Below are 16931 nucleotides of genomic sequence, written 5' to 3'. Positions count from 1 at the left end.
CTCGCCCCCACCCAGGGGGCGTCGCCGCCGCCGCCGCGCTCCGCACCCCACAAGACGCCCTCCTTCCCTCCCTCCCGCCGGCCGGGGTGCGCGGGCGGCGGGGCGGCCCTCGGGCCATGCGTTCGGCTCGGCCCAACCCGGCCGGCCGGGGGCGGCGCCCTGAGCCTGGGCCCCGCGCGGCCCGTGCCCCCGGCTCCCGCTGAGCTCCGGGGGCCCCACTGTGGCCGAGGCCATGTTCCCCGTGTTCCCTTGCACGCTGCTGGCCCCCCCCTTCCCCGTGCTGGGCCTGGACTCCCGGGGGGTGGGCGGCCTCATGAACTCCTTCCCGCCACCTCAGGGTCACGCCCAGAACCCCCTGCAGGTCGGGGCTGAGCTCCAGTCCCGCTTCTTTGCCTCCCAGGGCTGCGCCCAGAGTCCATTCCAGGTGAGTAGGGGCCGGGCCGGGCGGGCAGGCGCCGACCAGCGACCGCGGCCCACACCGGCGCCTTGTCTCCGCAGGCCGCGCCAGCGCCCCCACCCACGCCCCAGGCCCCGGCGGCCGAGCCCCTCCAAGTGGACTTGCTCCCGGTTCTCGCTGCCGCGCAGGAATCAGCCGCGGCGGCTGCAGCTGCTGCGGCGGCTGCCGCTGCAGTGGTTACTGCACCCCCGGCCCCTGCTGCCGCCTCCACAGTGGACACAGCGGCCCTGAAGCAGCCTCCGGCGCCTCCTCCGCCACCCCCTGCCGTATCCGCACCCGCCGCCGAGGCCGCGCCCCCCGCCGCGGCCGCCACTATCGCCGCAGCGGCTGCCACCGCTGTCGTTGCCCCAACCTCGACGGTCGCTGTGGCCCCGGTTGCATCTGTCTTGGAGAAGAAGACAAAGAGCAAGGGGCCCTACATTTGCGCCTTGTGCGCCAAGGAGTTCAAGAACGGCTACAACCTCCGAAGGCACGAAGCCATCCACACAGGAGCCAAGGCTGGCCGGGTCCCTTCGGGTGCTATGAAGATGCCCACCATGGTGCCCCTGAGCCTCTTGAGCGTCCCCCAGCTGAGCGGGGCCAGCGGGGGTGGGGGAGAAGCCGGGGCTGGCGGTGGCACGGCCGCAGTGGCGGCCGGTGGCGTTGTGACCACAACTGCCTCTGGAAAGCGCATCCGGAAGAATCACGCCTGCGAGATGTGCGGCAAGGCCTTCCGCGACGTCTACCACCTGAACCGACATAAGCTGTCGCATTCGGACGAGAAGCCCTACCAGTGCCCTGTGTGCCAGCAGCGCTTCAAGCGCAAGGACCGCATGAGTTACCACGTGCGCTCACATGACGGCGCTGTGCACAAGCCCTACAACTGCTCCCACTGTGGCAAGAGCTTCTCCCGGTGTGCACGGGCCTCGGCTGCCCACTAGGCCGATGGTGGGGGGAGGGCAACAAGGTAGCCTATCTTTGGCTGGTGGGGAGGCGGCTCCGTTCCTGGGGACAGGAACCACTCCCAGGGAGGAGGGAAGTGAGCCTCGTGGTTACTAGGAACGGGGTGGTACTTTAGAAGAGGTGGGTCTTTGGGCTGAAGGAAAAAGCAGCCTCTTGGCAGAAGAGGAATCTTGGTTTTAGGTCTTTCCTGCCTGAGGACTGAAGCTGTGGGGAAAATGCTGGGACTTTTGGAAAGGCGTTTTGGAGGAACCTAGGTAGATTTGAGGCACACCTCACCTTGGAGCCTTAGCCCTAACACACACCCCCTCCCACCTCAACATATCCCTAGGCCGGATCACCTCAACAGTCACGTCAGACAAGTGCATTCAACAGAGCGGCCCTTCAAATGTGAGGTAGGAAGCCCGCTTCCTCCTGTCCTGGTTTTCATGATTTTGATCCTCATTGTAGCTGTGTGGGTTCAGCCTCTCAGACCCCCTTTTTCTCTCTCTTTTTGCCTCTTCACTCCATTTTCACATTTCTCCTTCAAGGCCTGGTCATCTCACGCCCATTTCCTACAGATCAAAGACCCCCAAGGCTCTGATCCCTTTATCTTGCTCCCTTCTCTCTACTCCCCCGAAGCTTTAACTCTCCTGTGACCCCCCACACCCTCCCCCCCAGAAATGTGAGGCAGCTTTTGCTACGAAGGATCGACTCCGAGCGCACACAGTACGACACGAGGAGAAGGTGCCATGTCATGTGTGTGGCAAGATGTTGAGCTCGGCTTATATTTCGGACCACATGAAGGTGCACAGCCAGGGCCCTCACCATGTCTGTGAGCTCTGCAACAAAGGTACATGCTAAAGAATGCCAGGAGGGCAGGGATGGGGGGGGCACACTTTTTTTTTTAAACCAATGTGGGTCAAGGGTGCTGCAGCCAAGAGCTCGTGGCATGTAGAGAACCCTTGAAGAAGCAAGCACAACAGCATTGGAAACAGCATCACTAAACTATGTGCCATGGCTCACAGGAGACTGTCTACCAGAAATTCAACCTCTTGGGTGTGCTTGGGGAGAATGAAGTGGGACGTGGTTGCTTTGAAAAAAGAATAGCCAAAAAGCCAGTCCCTGGGGTTTCAACTTTGCAGCCACGAGTTCTTGTCTCTAGCTACTGGGATAGGTGGAGTATATAAGCACGGGTGTAACAAGTACACACCCTACCCAGTAACAGCTATTTTCAATGTGGTTATTCACTAAAGGAGATGAGACTGGGGCACTGGAGAGGGGGGACACAGCCGTCTCTACTGAGAGTCAACCCTTTAAAAAGCTAGGCAACAGTGTCCTGTCTATGGGGGAAGGTCTCTGTAGACATTAAGGATTAAGAAACGGGCACCATTCAAACCAGTCCCCAAGCTCAGGGAAAGACTATGTTCCTCAAGTAGTTGGCCCCAGCCTACCAAGGATGTGGGAGGAGGACAGTGCCATGTGAGGAGGGTGTCCCCCGCCTAGGAGAACAGCCCTGTCTCTGGGGTCTCCACCAGGCTGACCCCACCCCCCCATCACAACCCCCCCCCATAGGCTTCACCACAGCAGCATACCTGCGCATCCACGCGGTGAAGGACCATGGGCTCCAGGCCCCGCGGGCTGACCGCATCCTGTGCAAGCTGTGCAGCGTGCACTGCAAGACCCCTGCCCAGCTGGCCGGCCACATGCAGACCCATCTTGGGGGGGCCGCCCCTCCTATCCCGGGAGATGCCCCCCAGCCACAGCCTACCTGCTGAGGGGGACCCCTGCACCCACCAGGCAAGGTGTGGGACGGCTGGGGGGGGCAGGATGGGATGTGTGGGACAAGGGAACTCAAAGGGCCCAATAGGGGATCTCAGGAAGGCCAGGGATGCCAGTCTGTCACTCAGATTAGGGAGACTTGGGGTCCAGAGAGGGCAATATGGACATGTTCTGTCTGGGTAAGCAGGTAGGCCAAAGTCTCTGGGGACCAGATAGGAAGTAACGGCTGTGTCCCAGGGGTAGTAGGGAAATAGTTGAAAAGTCTGGGGTATGGAGCCTGTTTCTTGCCATTTAGGTTGCGCTGTGATCCTTGGTGTTTCTTACTGTAGGTACTGGTGAGGTTTGTCCAATGGCAGCGGCGGCAGCAGCGGCAGCAGCAGCAGTGGTGGCAGCCCCTCCCACAGCTGTGGTCTCCCTCTCTGGGGCAGAGGGGGTACCAGTGAGCTCTCAGCCACTTCCCTCCCAGCCTTGGTGAGCTCCAAGTTGATGGGGGAGAGGGGAGAGTGGAGAAAAGCTCTTCTTGGTACAGTCTCCTCTTCCCACCAACTCCTCACGACTCTTCGTCAACCAAGGAGCCTCCAGACAGAGAGGAGGAAGAAGGAATTCACTAGGTTTTAACAATGTTTCTCCTGCTCCTTTCTTCTCCCTATCAGAGCTGACCCTACAAACACCTGTCCCCTGAGTTGTGTTGAAGTCCCCTGGACAGTGAGCAGGGGTGGCAGAGGACAGCAGCAGCCACTGCCCTCAACTTTTAACCCCTTGCCTTTCCTCCCAGGGATTTGTGAGCCTTTCCCTAGAAGGTCCTGTGCTCTCCTCCTTCTGTCCCTCCCCTACTGTCTGCTGCCCCTTCCTGGGGAGTTGGTGCTTTCTTTTTTTGTTGTTGTTTTTTCCCAGGGGTAGGGAGGAGAGAGAGGAGGGGAATTAAGATTCTGTCCCAGAGGAGAGTTAGGTGATACTGAGCGGCAGAAGCAGGGAAGGCAGAGGGATACTTTGAGTAAGGTTTGGGTGCTCACACCCCGAGCATCCTCCTGGAGTGTCTGTCCAGGGAAAACCAAGGGGAGCATCAGAAGGAGCCACGAGGGCCAGAGGCAGAACAAGAGGGATGGAATCTTAGGGGGCCAGGGTCAAAGAGGGGAGCCAGGGACAAGAGGTGCTTCCTGGGGGTGGGGGAATGCAGCCACAGTGTCTCCCCCTTCCCTCTTCCACCCCAGCTCCAGCCCTGGTCTTTTCTTCCTCTTTCCCACAACAGAAGCTATGGCCCTGGCCATGTCATCGTGTTCCTGTGTCCCTTGCATGTTCCCCACCCTCCCTTCCCTTCTTTTGCGCAGACCCCATTACAATAAATTTTAAATAAAAACTTGTCTCTGGGTTCCTAAGTTATCTTCACCAAGCCCCATTGTGTGTGTGCCTCGTCCCTTCTAGGGAGAGGGAGACACATTCTTTGTTGACTTTGATCTTAGTCCCAACCTTTCTTGCCCTGCAAAGGTAGCTTCTCTCTTCTGAGGGACAGCCTCTCTAGCTGCAGTACAACACAAATTTAGGGTAGATCCAAGAATTCAGAAGTTGTGGAGAGCAAATTCAGGTCTTCAGGGAATACTCAATGTGGACAGGCACAGAATACCCACTGGAGATTTGGAATGCCCGAGCAAGTCATTGATGCTGTTTGCCCACAACCCAGCACCGGGCTGCACAGAACCCCTCCAAATAAATGCCTGCACATCCAGATCCCAGGGGCCATGGTTGACACAGGGTTCAGTAAACTGCATTCGGGTCCCATTGTGGTGGTCATGGACTGCTTGCCCTAGCCGTTCTTAGCTTGCCGGAATTTCCTTTTCTGGGCTTTGCTCAGACCTTTATAAAGACCCTTCCTTAAGCTTTCATCACGCATTGCTGCTGCTGCTTTCCAGGAGTAGGAAGGCTTCTTCGGTTCTGCAGGCTCCCTTCTCTTGAAACCCCACGCAGTTTCCCTGCAGCTGCCCCAAACTTAGACCTGTTTGCTTAACCCATCTAGGAGGCTCAGGATGCCTCCACCCAGTCCTCACTGGTCCGTCTCTTCACAAACCTAGGTCTCTGCCAGGATCCCCCGGTGACCGTTGGCGGGAGGGGCCGAGGACTTAGGAAGGGGGTGCCCCACCAGGAGGTGCGCGTGAGAAAGGGCAGGGAGGGGCGAGAAAGGGCAGGGAGGGGGCACGAGTGGTCCCCGGGCCGGTTACCCAGGTAACACAGGACCTGGCACGAGGTTCTCTTGGGCTATCCGGGAGGGGCAGGAGGCGTGCTAGGGGCGGGGGCGGCGCGGCAGCAGTGGAGCTTAGGGGAGGGGACCAGAGAAGAAGGGCCGAGCAAACCCGGAGGAGAGAGGAGGGGAGACCCGCCACCTCCCTTCATTGCTCACAGACTTGTTCCCTCCCCGGTCTGCGGCTGCTGCAGCAGCGGCGGTGGGACGCAGGAGCAGTCCCGAGGCTGGCAGCGGATGAGACCTGGACGAATTTAAGACTGCTGGTAGGTGTGGACGACAGACATCTGGGTGGCATGGGAATGCAGGTGCCAGGCGAACTAGAGGGTGGTGCTGGGTGCGACCATCGGGAGAAGGTCCCCTCCCCCTCAGCCTTTGCTGAAACCAACAAGGGAACCCCTAAAAGAAGGGCTAAGAAGGTATGCACAAGATACTGGGTCCCCCAAGAAGGGGCTGGGAGGAGGTAGACGAGCGTTTGAGCCCGAATGCGCAGTAAGAAAACCTCCACTTCTCAGGTGATGCCCAGAGAGGAGGGAGGGAAGGGTACAAAAGGAACGGAATGTGTGGGGCTCTCTGTCAGTCTGCCTGTTGGAGTGTCTAGTGCATGCACAGATTTTGATGTTCTGGTGCACCTTCGAGTTGGGCGCTGAGGGTCTGGGTCTTGTTGGGTGTGTTGGATGGATCTAGGAACAGACCCAAGAGCAATTCTGTTTAGAGAAGGGTTTATCTTCCCACGGCTCTCCAAGCAGACTTTAAGTAGAACACTTCTCCACCCAAGGGTGTCCTACCTTAAAGCAAAGGAAATCCCAACTTTTCCTCTCTCCCTAGGGACAGTACAGGCTAGCCTTGAAACAGAATCATAGCCCTCTTGGACCTGTGGTGATGAGAGATATTCTTCCCTCCTCACCAAGCCTGTCTCCTCCTCTTCCAGGATTTGCTACTGTCACTGCTGTTTCCTCTTCCCCACGGGCCCTCTCCCATCTCTTTTTTCTAAGATGGCAGCCAGCAGCTCTGAGGTCTCTGAGATGAAGGGGGTGGAAGACAGTTCCAACACCCAGACAGAAGGTCCCAGGCATTCTGAAGAAGGACTAGGTCCTGCCCAGGTTGTAGCAGAGATCCCAGACCAGCCAGAGGCCCTTCAGCCAGGCCCAGACATCACTGTAGCCCCTGTGGACTCAGGGCCTAAGGCAGCGCTGGCACCAGAAACCACAGAGACCCCAGATGAAATCCTAGAAACAGTCCAGGCCACAGACCTCAGCTTAAAACCAGGAGAAGACTCCAAGGCCAGCCCCAGTCCCAAAGAAGGATCCCAAGAGCCAGCATCTAAGCCAGAGGACAGAGAAGCTACAGCAGAGCAAGGGTCTGAGCAGCAGTCTGCAGCCCCTCCTGAGCCACCCTCAGAGCCTGCTTGTCAGCCTAATACCCAGTCAGACCCTCAGCCAACTTCCCAGCCTCTTCCTAAATCACCCCTTCAGGCAGATCCCCCCACCCAAGAGGACCCTACCACAGAGGTCCTGACAGAAAGTACAGGGGAAAAACAAGAAAATGGAGCAGTGGTTCCCCTTCAGGCTGGTGACGGGGAAGAGGGCCCAGCCCCCCAGCCTCACTCACCACCCTCAACTAAAACACCCCCAGCCAATGGGGCTCCCCCCCGTGTGCTGCAGAAGCTGGTTGAGGAAGACAGAGTAGGAAGGGCTCATGGTGGGCATCCAGGATCTCCTCGAGGTAGCCTAAGCCGTCATCCCAGCTCCCAGTTGGCAGGGCCTGGGGTAGAAGGGGGTGAAAGCACCCAGAAACCTCGGGACTATATCATCCTTGCCATCCTGTCCTGCTTCTGCCCCATGTGGCCTGTCAACATTGTGGCCTTCGCTTATGCCGTCATGGTGAGCCCCAAGGGACCCTGGCCCAAGTGTACCATGACTCCCAGCTTTGTGCCAGTGTCAGCACAGAGCCCCAGTAATGACACCTTCCCTCACCTCTCTGCATGGATCCCACTTTTCTAATTTCGGGGCCTTTGCTTGCCTCTCCCCAGGACCTAACCCTTCAAGGCCCTCCCGCCCACCCTACCCCTTCAAGCGGGAGGGAAACAGATATTTCATATAATCTTGCTGACCTGTACCCTCTTCCTCCTGCACCCCCAATTCTCCTTCCTTTCTTAACCCCATGGGGCTGACCTCCCTCCTCTGGACTCTCACCTGATTCCTGTTGGGCTGGCTCCTGCTGACCTGGGCCATGATACCTCCATACCCCTCACCCTCACCCCAGTCCCGGAACAGCCTGCAACAGGGGGACGTGGATGGGGCTCAACGTCTGGGCCGAGTAGCCAAGCTTTTAAGCATCGTGGCGCTGGTTGGGGGGGTCCTCATCATCATCGCCTCCTGTGTCATCAACTTAGGCGGTGAGTGGGGGTCGGGGACAGGAGAGGGAGGAGCGGAGGGTTGACAAGGGCAGCTTTACTAACCCCTGACCCTGCTCTCTCCTGTCTGTCCCCCCTATTCCTTTGTCTCTTCCTGTCTCCGTCCCTGTCTGTCTTTCCCTTTCCTCGCCCACAGTGTATAAGTGAGGGGCTCTGCCCTGCATTCCAAGACTTTTCTTCCTGTTGGGAGCTGTCTTGGGTCCATCCCTATCCTGGGAGAATCCCAGTCCATGGCCCTGGCCCCCATCCCTAGGGACCAAGGGAGCCTGAGCGGCCTTGTTTACAGCTTCTTTCCTACTCCTGCATCCTGCCAGGCTCCTCTGCCAGCCATAGGCTTCCTTTCTCCCTGCACTTTTGCCTGCAGACCTCCCCTCCTGCCTCTTGACCTCCCTAACCCTGCACTCTGAAAACCTCTCTGCACTTCTGGAAGCCTTCCTGAACATTAAATTGTACTCTGCACCTCTGCATCTCTCCCAGCCTCCCTGCACTTCTTCCTGCCTCTGGAATCCTCTGAACCTTAACTAACCCCGACTTCCCAACTTTCATTGTCTTGGTATCTAACCCATCCCTTTCTTCCCTTCCTTCACATCCTCTCCCCTTGCCACATCCCCTTCTCCCTTTTCCCTTCTCATCTTCCCCTTAGCGTCTTCACCCTCCTGCCAACACTTAGTCTGCAAAAACTGCAGTACTTAGGTCAGGCTGAGGGAAGAAGGATGGTATGGGGAGAGGAGCCTAGCTGGGGGCTCTGACTGTTCTGTACTGGGGACCACCCAGGACCAGACCATACTCTCACCCCAACCCCTAAGGTGCCTATTGGGTCGCAAAGCTGGCAAGCCAGGCCACACCTGGGGGACTTGCACAAGAGTGGGAGTCCCCACTCTGAACATCCAGGGGAGGAAGGGGTACAGCTGCGGCTGAAGAGTCAGCCTGAATTGACCTGCCCATTCGGGCTTTTTAACCTCAGAGTTTCTTGTTTGAAGGTCCATTTATGTCCTTTATAAACAGTAGAATTAAAAAAAAAAAATGACCAAAGTTCCCAGCTGCAGGGAGCAAGAGAAGGGCGGGGGAGCTCTGTAATTATTCTCTAAGAGGATGAGGGAGGTTTGTTGCACGCGACAGCCCTCTGAGGAGGCAGAGAGCCAGCTGCCATTTTGGAGTTGGTGGGGTTTTTTTTTTTTGTTTGTTTCCTTTCTTTAAAAAAAAAAAAAAAAAGTTGGGGGAAAACTAAAATTCCTTTAAAAAAATAAAACTGAGTCTCCCTTTTTGTATGCTGAATGCTGCATGAGTCTTAAACACTAATAAACAGAGATTGCATGAGACTGGCCTCAGTTGGTCCCTGTGTTGGTTTGCAGAGTCAAGGTACTGCTTTCTGGCAGGCCCTAGTGAACGGAATACGCATGCGCTGCCGCAGTGGCCATCTTTAGTATGGGCCGAAGTTAGTGACTCCTAAGGGCCTAATTGCGCATGCGCAAGTCTTCTCTTTCCTCTTCCAAGTAGCTTTGACTACCACGGAGCCTCCGCGCGCCATTTCTCTGCGCTTGCGTACTGCGGTCCTGCGCAGCCTGGGAGGCGGGTTTTAGCTCCAGGTTTGTACCGCTGCTGAGTAGACGCGAACTAGGCTTTCCTGGTTCTTAAAAAATGACTTCCATCTAGGTGGTGGAGAAGGCGATGTGAAAGCGAGAAAGCAGGCCCTTCCCTTTCCAGCTCCGAGTGTGTTTCCTGCGGGTCCCTGGGAACGGCAGACTTCTGGATCCGTGGGGTGGGGTCTGTCCTTGCAGGGATCTGAGCGCCCCCTCCTGGGGACGGTGCTCTGACCGCAGTCAGCTATTGAACTGACTGGTGGGCGATTTCCTAGGCCCCACTGGATCTCAAGCTTTTTGGTTGAGGCACCCTGGTTTGGTACTCTAGAATCTCCTATATTGCTGGGCTTCTTCTCTAGTACTCTATGTCCCTTGCCCTGGGCCATGGAACCATTGCAGGCAGCACAGCGGCGCCTCTGTCTGAAGAAGGGGAAGTGACTTCCGGCCTCCAGGCTCTAGCGGTGGAGGACACTGGAGGTCCCTCTGTCTCGGCTAGTAAGGCCGAGGAAGAGGGGAAAGGCAGTCAGGAGGAGGCCGGGCGTGAGGGATCCAGGGCTGAGGAGTCACTAGACGCTCCCAGCGCTGCGAGCGACGAGCGTGCCGAGGGAGAATCCGAAGACTGGTGCGTGCCCTGCAGCGATGAGGAGGTGGAGCTGCCGGCCAATGGGCAGTCCTGGATGCCCCCACCCTCCGAAATCCAGCGGCTCTATGAACTGCTGGCTACCCAAGGTACTCTGGAGCTTCAAGCAGAGATCCTACCCCGCCGGCCGCCTACTCCTGAGGCCCAGAGTGAAGAGGAGAGATCAGATGAGGAGCCAGAGGCCAAAGAAGAGGAGGAGGAAAAGTGAGGCCATGCTTTACACATTATTCCTGGGACTGCTCTCCTGAGCACAGAAACGGGAGGGAGGGGAGAGCAGGAAAGGATGAGCCAGTGGGCTGGGATGTGCCAGCAGGTGTTTGGGAGAGCCACTCTCACCCTTGGCTTTCTGTCCACCCTGTTTCAGGCCACACATGCCTACAGAATTTGACTTTGATGATGAGCCAATGACACCAAAGGACTCACTGATTGACAGAAGACGTACACCAGGTACGAATGAGAGGGAAGAATCAAGGGGAAATAAAAGGCCTCTAGTTACCCCAGAAGTAGGCTGGTCTGAGGCCTTGGCTGGTTCCCGCAGTCGTGTAAGACTGACTAGCTGCAGAAAGGAGCGTTCACACAGGGGCCCCATATTTCTGGCTTAGGTCAGTGCTATACTTTCCTGTCAGACACCTGCAGACCTTCCCAGAAGTCCAAAGTCTCCTGAGCACATCTCTGTGGTACTATGTTCATGTCCAGAGCTGACATCCCATAGCCAGCCTATGGGCCTTCCTAGAATATACTTTAAGAATCGTTCTTGAACTCTCTTCCAGCTGCTCAAGCTTAGCTCCACTTCTACAGACCCACCATTAATATCATTTCTCTCTCTAAAGATTTATTTATTTACTTTATGGATGTTAATACATTGTCACTGTCTTCAGACACACCAGAAGAGGGTATCAGATCCCATTACAGATGGTTGTGAGCCACCCTGTGGTTGCTGGGAATTGAACTCAGGACCTCTGGAAGACCAGTCAGTGCTCTTAACCGCTGAGCCATCTCTCCAACCCGACCATTTCTCTCTTGCTTGCCACTTATCACAGTTCTAACTAGTCGCCACAGTTCTGGTCTTAGCAACCAGAGTAGTCCTTTTAAGTGAAGTCCTGACTTTTCTCTGCTTGTACTCCTCCAGAAGATTCCATTACAGGAGAAAGAGCATTTCCAGGGAGAATTTAAGTTTCCTGTCCTCCACCCCTGCCCCAGAATACTGTACTGTACTCAGAATAAATCTGCCTCCTGCCCCAGGACCTTTGTACTTGATGGCTGTGTTCCCCAGCCATCGCATTATGGGTATGTTAGCCTAATATCAGCCATCCTGTGTGTGGCACAAACCTAAACATTTGCTCCTCTGTGCTTCTGAGGCCTAAAAAGGATGTGTTTAACAAGGTCTCTAAGTGTAGGGACTTGGGGATGCTCACTGTCTCAATGCTGTCACATTTCCTACCTTCTTAGGAACCTCAGCCCGGAGCCAGAAACGGGAGGCGCGTCTAGATAAGGTCCTCTCAGACATGAAGCGACATAAGAAACTAGAGGAGCAGATCCTTCGGACCGGGAGAGACCTCTTCAGCTTAGACTCAGAGGGCCCCAGCCCTGCCAGCCCTCCACTCCGATCCTCAGGAAATAGTCTCTTTCCCAGGCAACGGAAGTACTGACTGTTGTTGCTCCAGCCTACAGGTGCAGACTGTTTTGTGCTGGGCATGGCCGGCTTTTCCCAACCCAGGCTCTGGGAAGCTTGTAACAGAAGCCTCAAGCTCCCAGTGCAGTGCCTTTCAGGAGAGTGCGTGTGTGTTCTGTTTAGTGTCTGTCTGCAGTTTTGAGCTGCATGTTCTGAATCTAATAAAAGATGCCGGTTATCTTCTCAGAGGAGAGACTGCAGCTCAACCCAAGCACGCATCTCACTTGGGCAGAGGCAGAACTGGATTCTTCCACACTGAAGTAGTGAAGCCAGATGAGGCAGAGGTGCAGCCAGCCACCATCTGCACCACACCCCACTACTGGGTCCTCTGATTTCCTAGTGTTGGTCCCACCCCCGCCAGTTAGCACTGAGGCGGAAATTGTCCAGTGTCTTCAGTGCAGCCTGGAGGAGAAAAAGATCCAGTTGCAGGGCTCTTTAAATACCCAAGCTCCGCCCCCTGCCTGCCCCGCCCTTTAGGGAAGTCATCCTGAGTGTTGGTGAGGGAAATTCCAGACCTGTGGCCTGCAGCAGCCAGCTACCCTGCTAAATGTGAGTACGGATCATGTGTGACCCAGGCCAGACCCCCAACTCCAACCCAGGAGTAGGTGTCTGTCCCACAGGCTATCTCTAGTCTTCCCGATTTCTTCTGGGCAGTGGCACCTCAGTCACAGATTACAGGAAGGGGAGGGCGTTGGCAGCTCTGCCTTGTGAGGTTTCACTTTCTAAGAGTTTCAGGGTTTGAGAGCACCCTGTTAATGTCCTCAACCTCCGAAGTCTCCCTGACACCAGGTCTCCCTCACAGGAGATTGGAGGTGAGGGGCTACCTTTGTCATGCCCTCGTAACACACATGTGCTACTCCCTGCTCAGGAGCCTGAATCGGGAAGGATGCCTTGAGCCCAGGAGTCCTGAACCAACTTAGGCACATAGTGGGAGAGACTGCATTTCTGTTTCTCTGGTTGGTTGACTTTAGGTTTAGTTTCGGTTGGGACGTTGTTGTTGTTGTTGTTGTTGTTGTTGAGAAAGGGCCTTCCTCATGTTTCCTAAGTGGTTTTGAACTCTCTGTGTAGCCCAAGATGACCTTGAACATCTGACCTTGAGTGAATGCTAACATTGTAGATTTCTGTCATCGCTATCCGTTTTATTGGGGGGGGGCTCGAACCTAGGTTTTCCTGGATTTTGGGCAGGGACTCTACAAACTGATGGATAGTGTGTGACTTTGGTGGCACAGTATACCTACGTGTCCAAAGGTCCCTAACACACTTTAAAAAAAAAAAAAAGAAAGAAAGAAATAGGGAATCTTGCCTGACATGGTTCACACCTCTAATTCCAGCACTTGGGCAACTGAGGTAGGAGGGTCTCCAGAGGCTTGCGGCCAGCCTGAGATACTGTTCCACCACAGCTTAAGCTATCACGTAAGACCCTGTAGCAAATAACAGAAGACAGCTGGGTAAAGTTACAGCTTCCACTCAGACTCTGTCGTTGACTTTACTCCTCCGCCGTCACTCCTGAGGACCTGGGCTCTGCCTTCTCTTATGCTTATGTGGGTTCACCTCCTTGACTCCCTTCTCTGCCAGTCGTGGAGGCTTTTCTCTGCTGTCCTGTGCAGGGCTGTACCAACCATGGGCCTTGACCACTCTTGCAGTGGTTAGTGGGCCGATCGTAAGAGTAGCTTGGTTTCCAGAAGGTGCAGAGTTGAATGAGAACAAGAGGTGTTAGGGGAAGGGAATCGAACAGGAGGAAGCTCAACTGGACAACCTGCTGGGGACTTTGGATCTGTGACTGGAGCCCAGCACTAGTAAGAGGTGGTGGTTGACAAAGCTGCTTTTTATGTCCTTCCTGCCTGTAGATCTCTGGGTCCTGGAAGAGAGGCTGGCCATCACAGGTGTGCGAGATGGTTTTTCCGGAAACTATCTACTTATACCTTTGGAACATAGGATATCTATCCTCGCCCTGAGGTGGGGCAGTTGGGCAGGACAGCTACCACCTTTGAGATCCTGGGTGCTGGGTGCTCAGGCCTGCTGTGGTTTGCCACACTCTTCTCGTATAGCAGAGACTGTTCACTGGCTTAGGTTATGGAAAGTGCTCACTTTTGAAAGGTCATTGGTGCCATTTCCTGGACAACAGCAACTCCATCCAGATTTTCTATGTCCCTTTCAGTGGGTCTGACCACCTGGTGCTGACAAGCCATACTGTCTCCAATAGCTCCAAGGAAGCCTGGCCAACCATCCAGAGCCATATGACTGGGCTAGGCCTTGACCTCGAAGGCTAGAATAGGTCCACTAAAGGTGATTGATGTGGTAGGGTAGGTTGTTCCTGGAGTCCTTGATTCTGTGGATCTGAGTAAGGCCTGGGAACAGTGAGAATGGAATTAAATGTCAGCCAGAAGCTAAGTGTGGCAGCATGAGGATTGTTTTATCCCCAGAGTTCCAGGCCAGCCTAGACAACACAATAAGACTCCTTTTAACACAGGCTAGAGAGATGGCCCAGTGGTTAAAAGCACTGATTGCTCTTCCAGAGGTCCCGAGTTCAATTCCCAGCAACCACGTGGTGGCTCACAACCATCTGTAATGGGTCTGGTGATGTACTCACATAAAATAAAAAAAAAGAAAAAAAAAAGAAAAAAAAACTTCTGGCCTCCATGGGCACTGCACACATGTACAGACACAGAGACCCACCTAAAGTAAAGCTAAGAAACAAAACAGTTAAGTCTGGAGAGAGAAAAGTTCTTAGAGAAAACTTTGATCGAGATCAGGGCTTCTAAATCAGCTCTTGAACCTGCTAGTCTGCACACCATTCACTTTGGTGACTGACATTCATTTGTAACATTTGGGGGACAGAGTCATTTGGCACATGGTGAGGCTACCAAGCTGTCCCCCTACCACAAAGTGGTAGTTGGGCCACAGTTCGGGGTTTTCCAGAGTCTCATTCTAGCCTTCCCTTAGCCTGGCATGCCTATGTTACAGTACCACAACCTGGCCACCACCCCAGCCATAGGTTAGTTAAGATTTCTCATTAGCCTCTTAAGAGGGGCTAGTGAGATTGTTGCCAGGCCTCACTGAAAGCCTGAATCCAAGCCCCAGAACCAACATGGTGGAAGGCCCGACTAGAGAAGAGCTCCAGTGAGGACAGGCCCTGCTTAGACAATGGGGACTTTTTAAATCCAAATTGCCAGCCGTCTGGTGGCTGGGGTGGGCCATCACCTTCCTTCACTCTCTGTCCTGCCAGGATCAAGAGAGCAGAGCTGGGGACAAAGGGAGCTTCTTGAAGCTAGGCAGGGGAGAGAAAGGTTCTTATTAGGAAGGCAGGAAAGTGACCTATGACAGTGTTAATGGTTAAAGTAGGAGGTGCAGGAATGGTGGCCAGGGATGACTTCAGGGGGAAGTGGAGTAACTGGAGCTGTTCTCCTCAGGAGGGGCTGTTCAAAGTGGGATACAATCACAGGGATGGAGGGAGGCTGGAGCGGGCTTGCTGCTGAGTTGATTGTTCTCGTTCTCCTGAAGGCAGATTAGGATTTGAGGCCATTCACTCAGCTTCACAGTTCAGAGCTACCCTGGACCCACCAGAGAAAGGAGAAAAGGTCTCGGCACTCCAGATGCAATCAGATTTACTGAGCTTGAACTGGTTGAGATGGACCCTCCCCTCCCTAAACCTGTAGCTTTAGGATAGTTCCCTTGCAACTTTTTCAGTCCCATAGAGGAAGTTTGGTTGCTAGGAGTGGTTGGGAGCCAAGGTTGCAATAACAGAACCGTAACAAGACTGATGCTTCTGGTTGTTGAGGGTTTGGTTTTTTTGTTGTTGTTTTGTTTTGTTTTTTGTTTTTTGTTTTTGAGGCAGAGTTTCCCTGCATAGCCCCAGCTATCCTAAAAGTCTGTTGACCAGGCTGGCCTCAAATTTGGAGATTCACCTGACTCTATTGAGTCTCAGACTGCAGCCTCAGCTAGCTGGAGCTCAGTCCTTCAAACTGCAGTTCCTTCCTACCTTGTAACTGCTCGGATCACAGGCATGAACCACTAGACTCAGGTCCCTCCCCAACCACACACACCCAGCATCTCTCTGCGTAACCCAGGCTAACCTGGACTAGTGCTGTCACCATCACCTCCAGAGTGGCTTATAGCTGGTCTTTGCTGCTTTGTGGGTCCGTTTTCCCACTCTTTATCCTCCCTGACTGGACCCCATTTCACCCCCTACCACTAGATAGGAGAGAAAGAAGGATAGAGGGGAAGAAGGGAGGGAGGGAGGGGGGGAGGGAGGGAGGGAGGGAGGGAGGGAGGGAGGAAGGGAGGAAGAGAGAGATCCCTGAACTAACTTTTGTTTCTTTTATGAGCATGACGACTAACAAACCAAAACCAACGAAACAAAACCAACAACCACCCGCACCTATTGGGGCCCTAGCATTTATGTACCCTTTAAAAAGTTTCCAGAATTCCAAATATCACACAATTGTAGAATTTTTCTACAGCTGGCAAAACCATTCCTCTGCTAGAGCTTGCGGGAAATTATAGTCAGCTGCTGTGGACAGTCTAATGCAATCCCACACCCCGGACACCTTCGATTAAAACAAAAATGCTGTCATATAATATTTCTGTGTTTTTAAAGAAACCAAAATTCCAGAATTCTTACTACAGTGGCTCTTAGTCTTTGAATCATTGTGAGAACTTAAAAAAAAAAAAATCAATGCTCGGAGCCTACCCTCTACCAACCCCTCCCCCCAATCTCCAGAGATACACAGCTTTAAGAATCTCCAGGGGAGATGGCTTGGCAAGAAGAGCTCCTGCTCTTACAGAGGACCTGAGTTCAGCTCCCTGCACTCACGTGAGCATACCCTCACACAGACACACAATTAAAAATAATATAAGAATAAACAGGGCAGTGGTGGCACATGCCCTTAATTCCAGCACTCCAAAGGCAGAAGCTGGCAGATCTTTGTGATTTCGAGGCCAGCCTGGTCTACAGACTGACTTCCCAGACAGCTAGGGATACACAGTGAAATCCTGTCTTAGAAAAGCAGAAAAAACAAAACAAACAAAAAAGAATCAATAAAAGAATCCCAACACTTGGGCTGGAGAGATGGCTCAGCGGTTAAGAGCACTGACTGCTCTTCCAGAGGTCCTGAGTTCAAATCCCAGCAACCACATGGTGGCTCACAACCATCCGTAATGAGATTGGATCCCCTCTTCTGGTGTGTCTGAAGACAGCTACAGTGTACTCATAAATAAAATAAAAAATAAATCT

General features: G+C 54.2%; 4 protein-coding genes across 6 annotated transcripts in view; all 4 read left to right on the top strand.

The window, feature by feature from the left end:
* Positions 1–4518, top strand: part of Maz (MYC associated zinc finger protein) — a 4951-nt gene extending 433 nt beyond the window's left edge. Inside the window, exons 1-6 of one of the 3 annotated variants that reach the window (XM_028775120.1) lie at positions 68–424; positions 499–1349; positions 1728–1791; positions 2057–2228; positions 2951–3180; positions 3487–3601. In XM_028775120.1, coding sequence (XP_028630953.1) covers positions 233–424; positions 499–1349; positions 1728–1791; positions 2057–2228; positions 2951–3153 — 1482 coding nt within the window. In that variant the 5' untranslated portion in view covers positions 68–232 and the 3' untranslated portion in view covers positions 3154–3180; positions 3487–3601. Of the gene's footprint in view, positions 1–59; positions 425–498; positions 1350–1727; positions 1792–2056; positions 2229–2950; positions 3181–3486 lie in introns of those variants that run through there. The other 2 variants (XM_028775122.1, XM_028775121.1) reach the window with 2 other exon arrangements.
* A 1019-nt stretch (positions 4519–5537) lies between these two features.
* On the top strand, positions 5538–9125 carry Prrt2 (proline rich transmembrane protein 2). Its single transcript, XM_028775124.1, is given in 4 exon segments — positions 5538–7273; positions 7656–7827; positions 7830–7907; positions 7910–9125. Coding segments are annotated over 4 exon segments (1182 nt in total). The 5' UTR covers positions 5538–6385; the 3' UTR covers positions 7954–9125.
* A 114-nt stretch (positions 9126–9239) lies between these two features.
* Pagr1 (PAXIP1 associated glutamate rich protein 1) lies at positions 9240–11884 on the top strand. The gene is made up of 3 exons (XM_028775123.1): positions 9240–10230; positions 10391–10473; positions 11476–11884. Exons 1-3 carry the CDS (start codon positions 9752–9754, stop codon positions 11673–11675), a joined length of 762 nt encoding a protein of 253 aa, XP_028630956.1. The 5' UTR covers positions 9240–9751; the 3' UTR covers positions 11676–11884.
* A 42-nt stretch (positions 11885–11926) lies between these two features.
* The window catches only part of Mvp (major vault protein), a 28499-nt gene continuing 23494 nt past the window's right edge, over positions 11927–16931 (top strand). Inside the window, exon 1 of the mRNA XM_028775115.1 lies at positions 11927–12247. Coding sequence (XP_028630948.1) covers positions 12246–12247 — 2 coding nt within the window. The 5' untranslated portion in view covers positions 11927–12245. The remainder of the gene's footprint in view (positions 12248–16931) is intronic.

This window comes from Grammomys surdaster, unplaced genomic scaffold (assembly GCF_004785775.1).
Source record: "Grammomys surdaster isolate TR1022 unplaced genomic scaffold, NIH_TR_1.0 253, whole genome shotgun sequence".
Lineage (NCBI taxonomy): Eukaryota > Metazoa > Chordata > Mammalia > Rodentia > Muridae > Grammomys > Grammomys surdaster.
The sequence above is the reverse complement of the archived record's forward strand: the minus strand, read 5'-3'. Positions and strand labels throughout refer to the sequence as shown.

Excerpts from the sequence above, each read along its gene's own strand:
- Pagr1 (XM_028775123.1), top strand. The coding sequence starts at position 9,752 with ATGTCCCTTGCCCTGGGCCATGGAACCATTGCAGGCAGCACAGCGGCG. Across the intron at positions 10,231-10,390 it reads AAAGAAGAGGAGGAGGAAAA|GCCACACATGCCTACAGAAT; the intron begins GTGAGGCCATGC and ends ACCCTGTTTCAG. Across the intron at positions 10,474-11,475 it reads TGACAGAAGACGTACACCAG|GAACCTCAGCCCGGAGCCAG; the intron begins GTACGAATGAGA and ends CTACCTTCTTAG.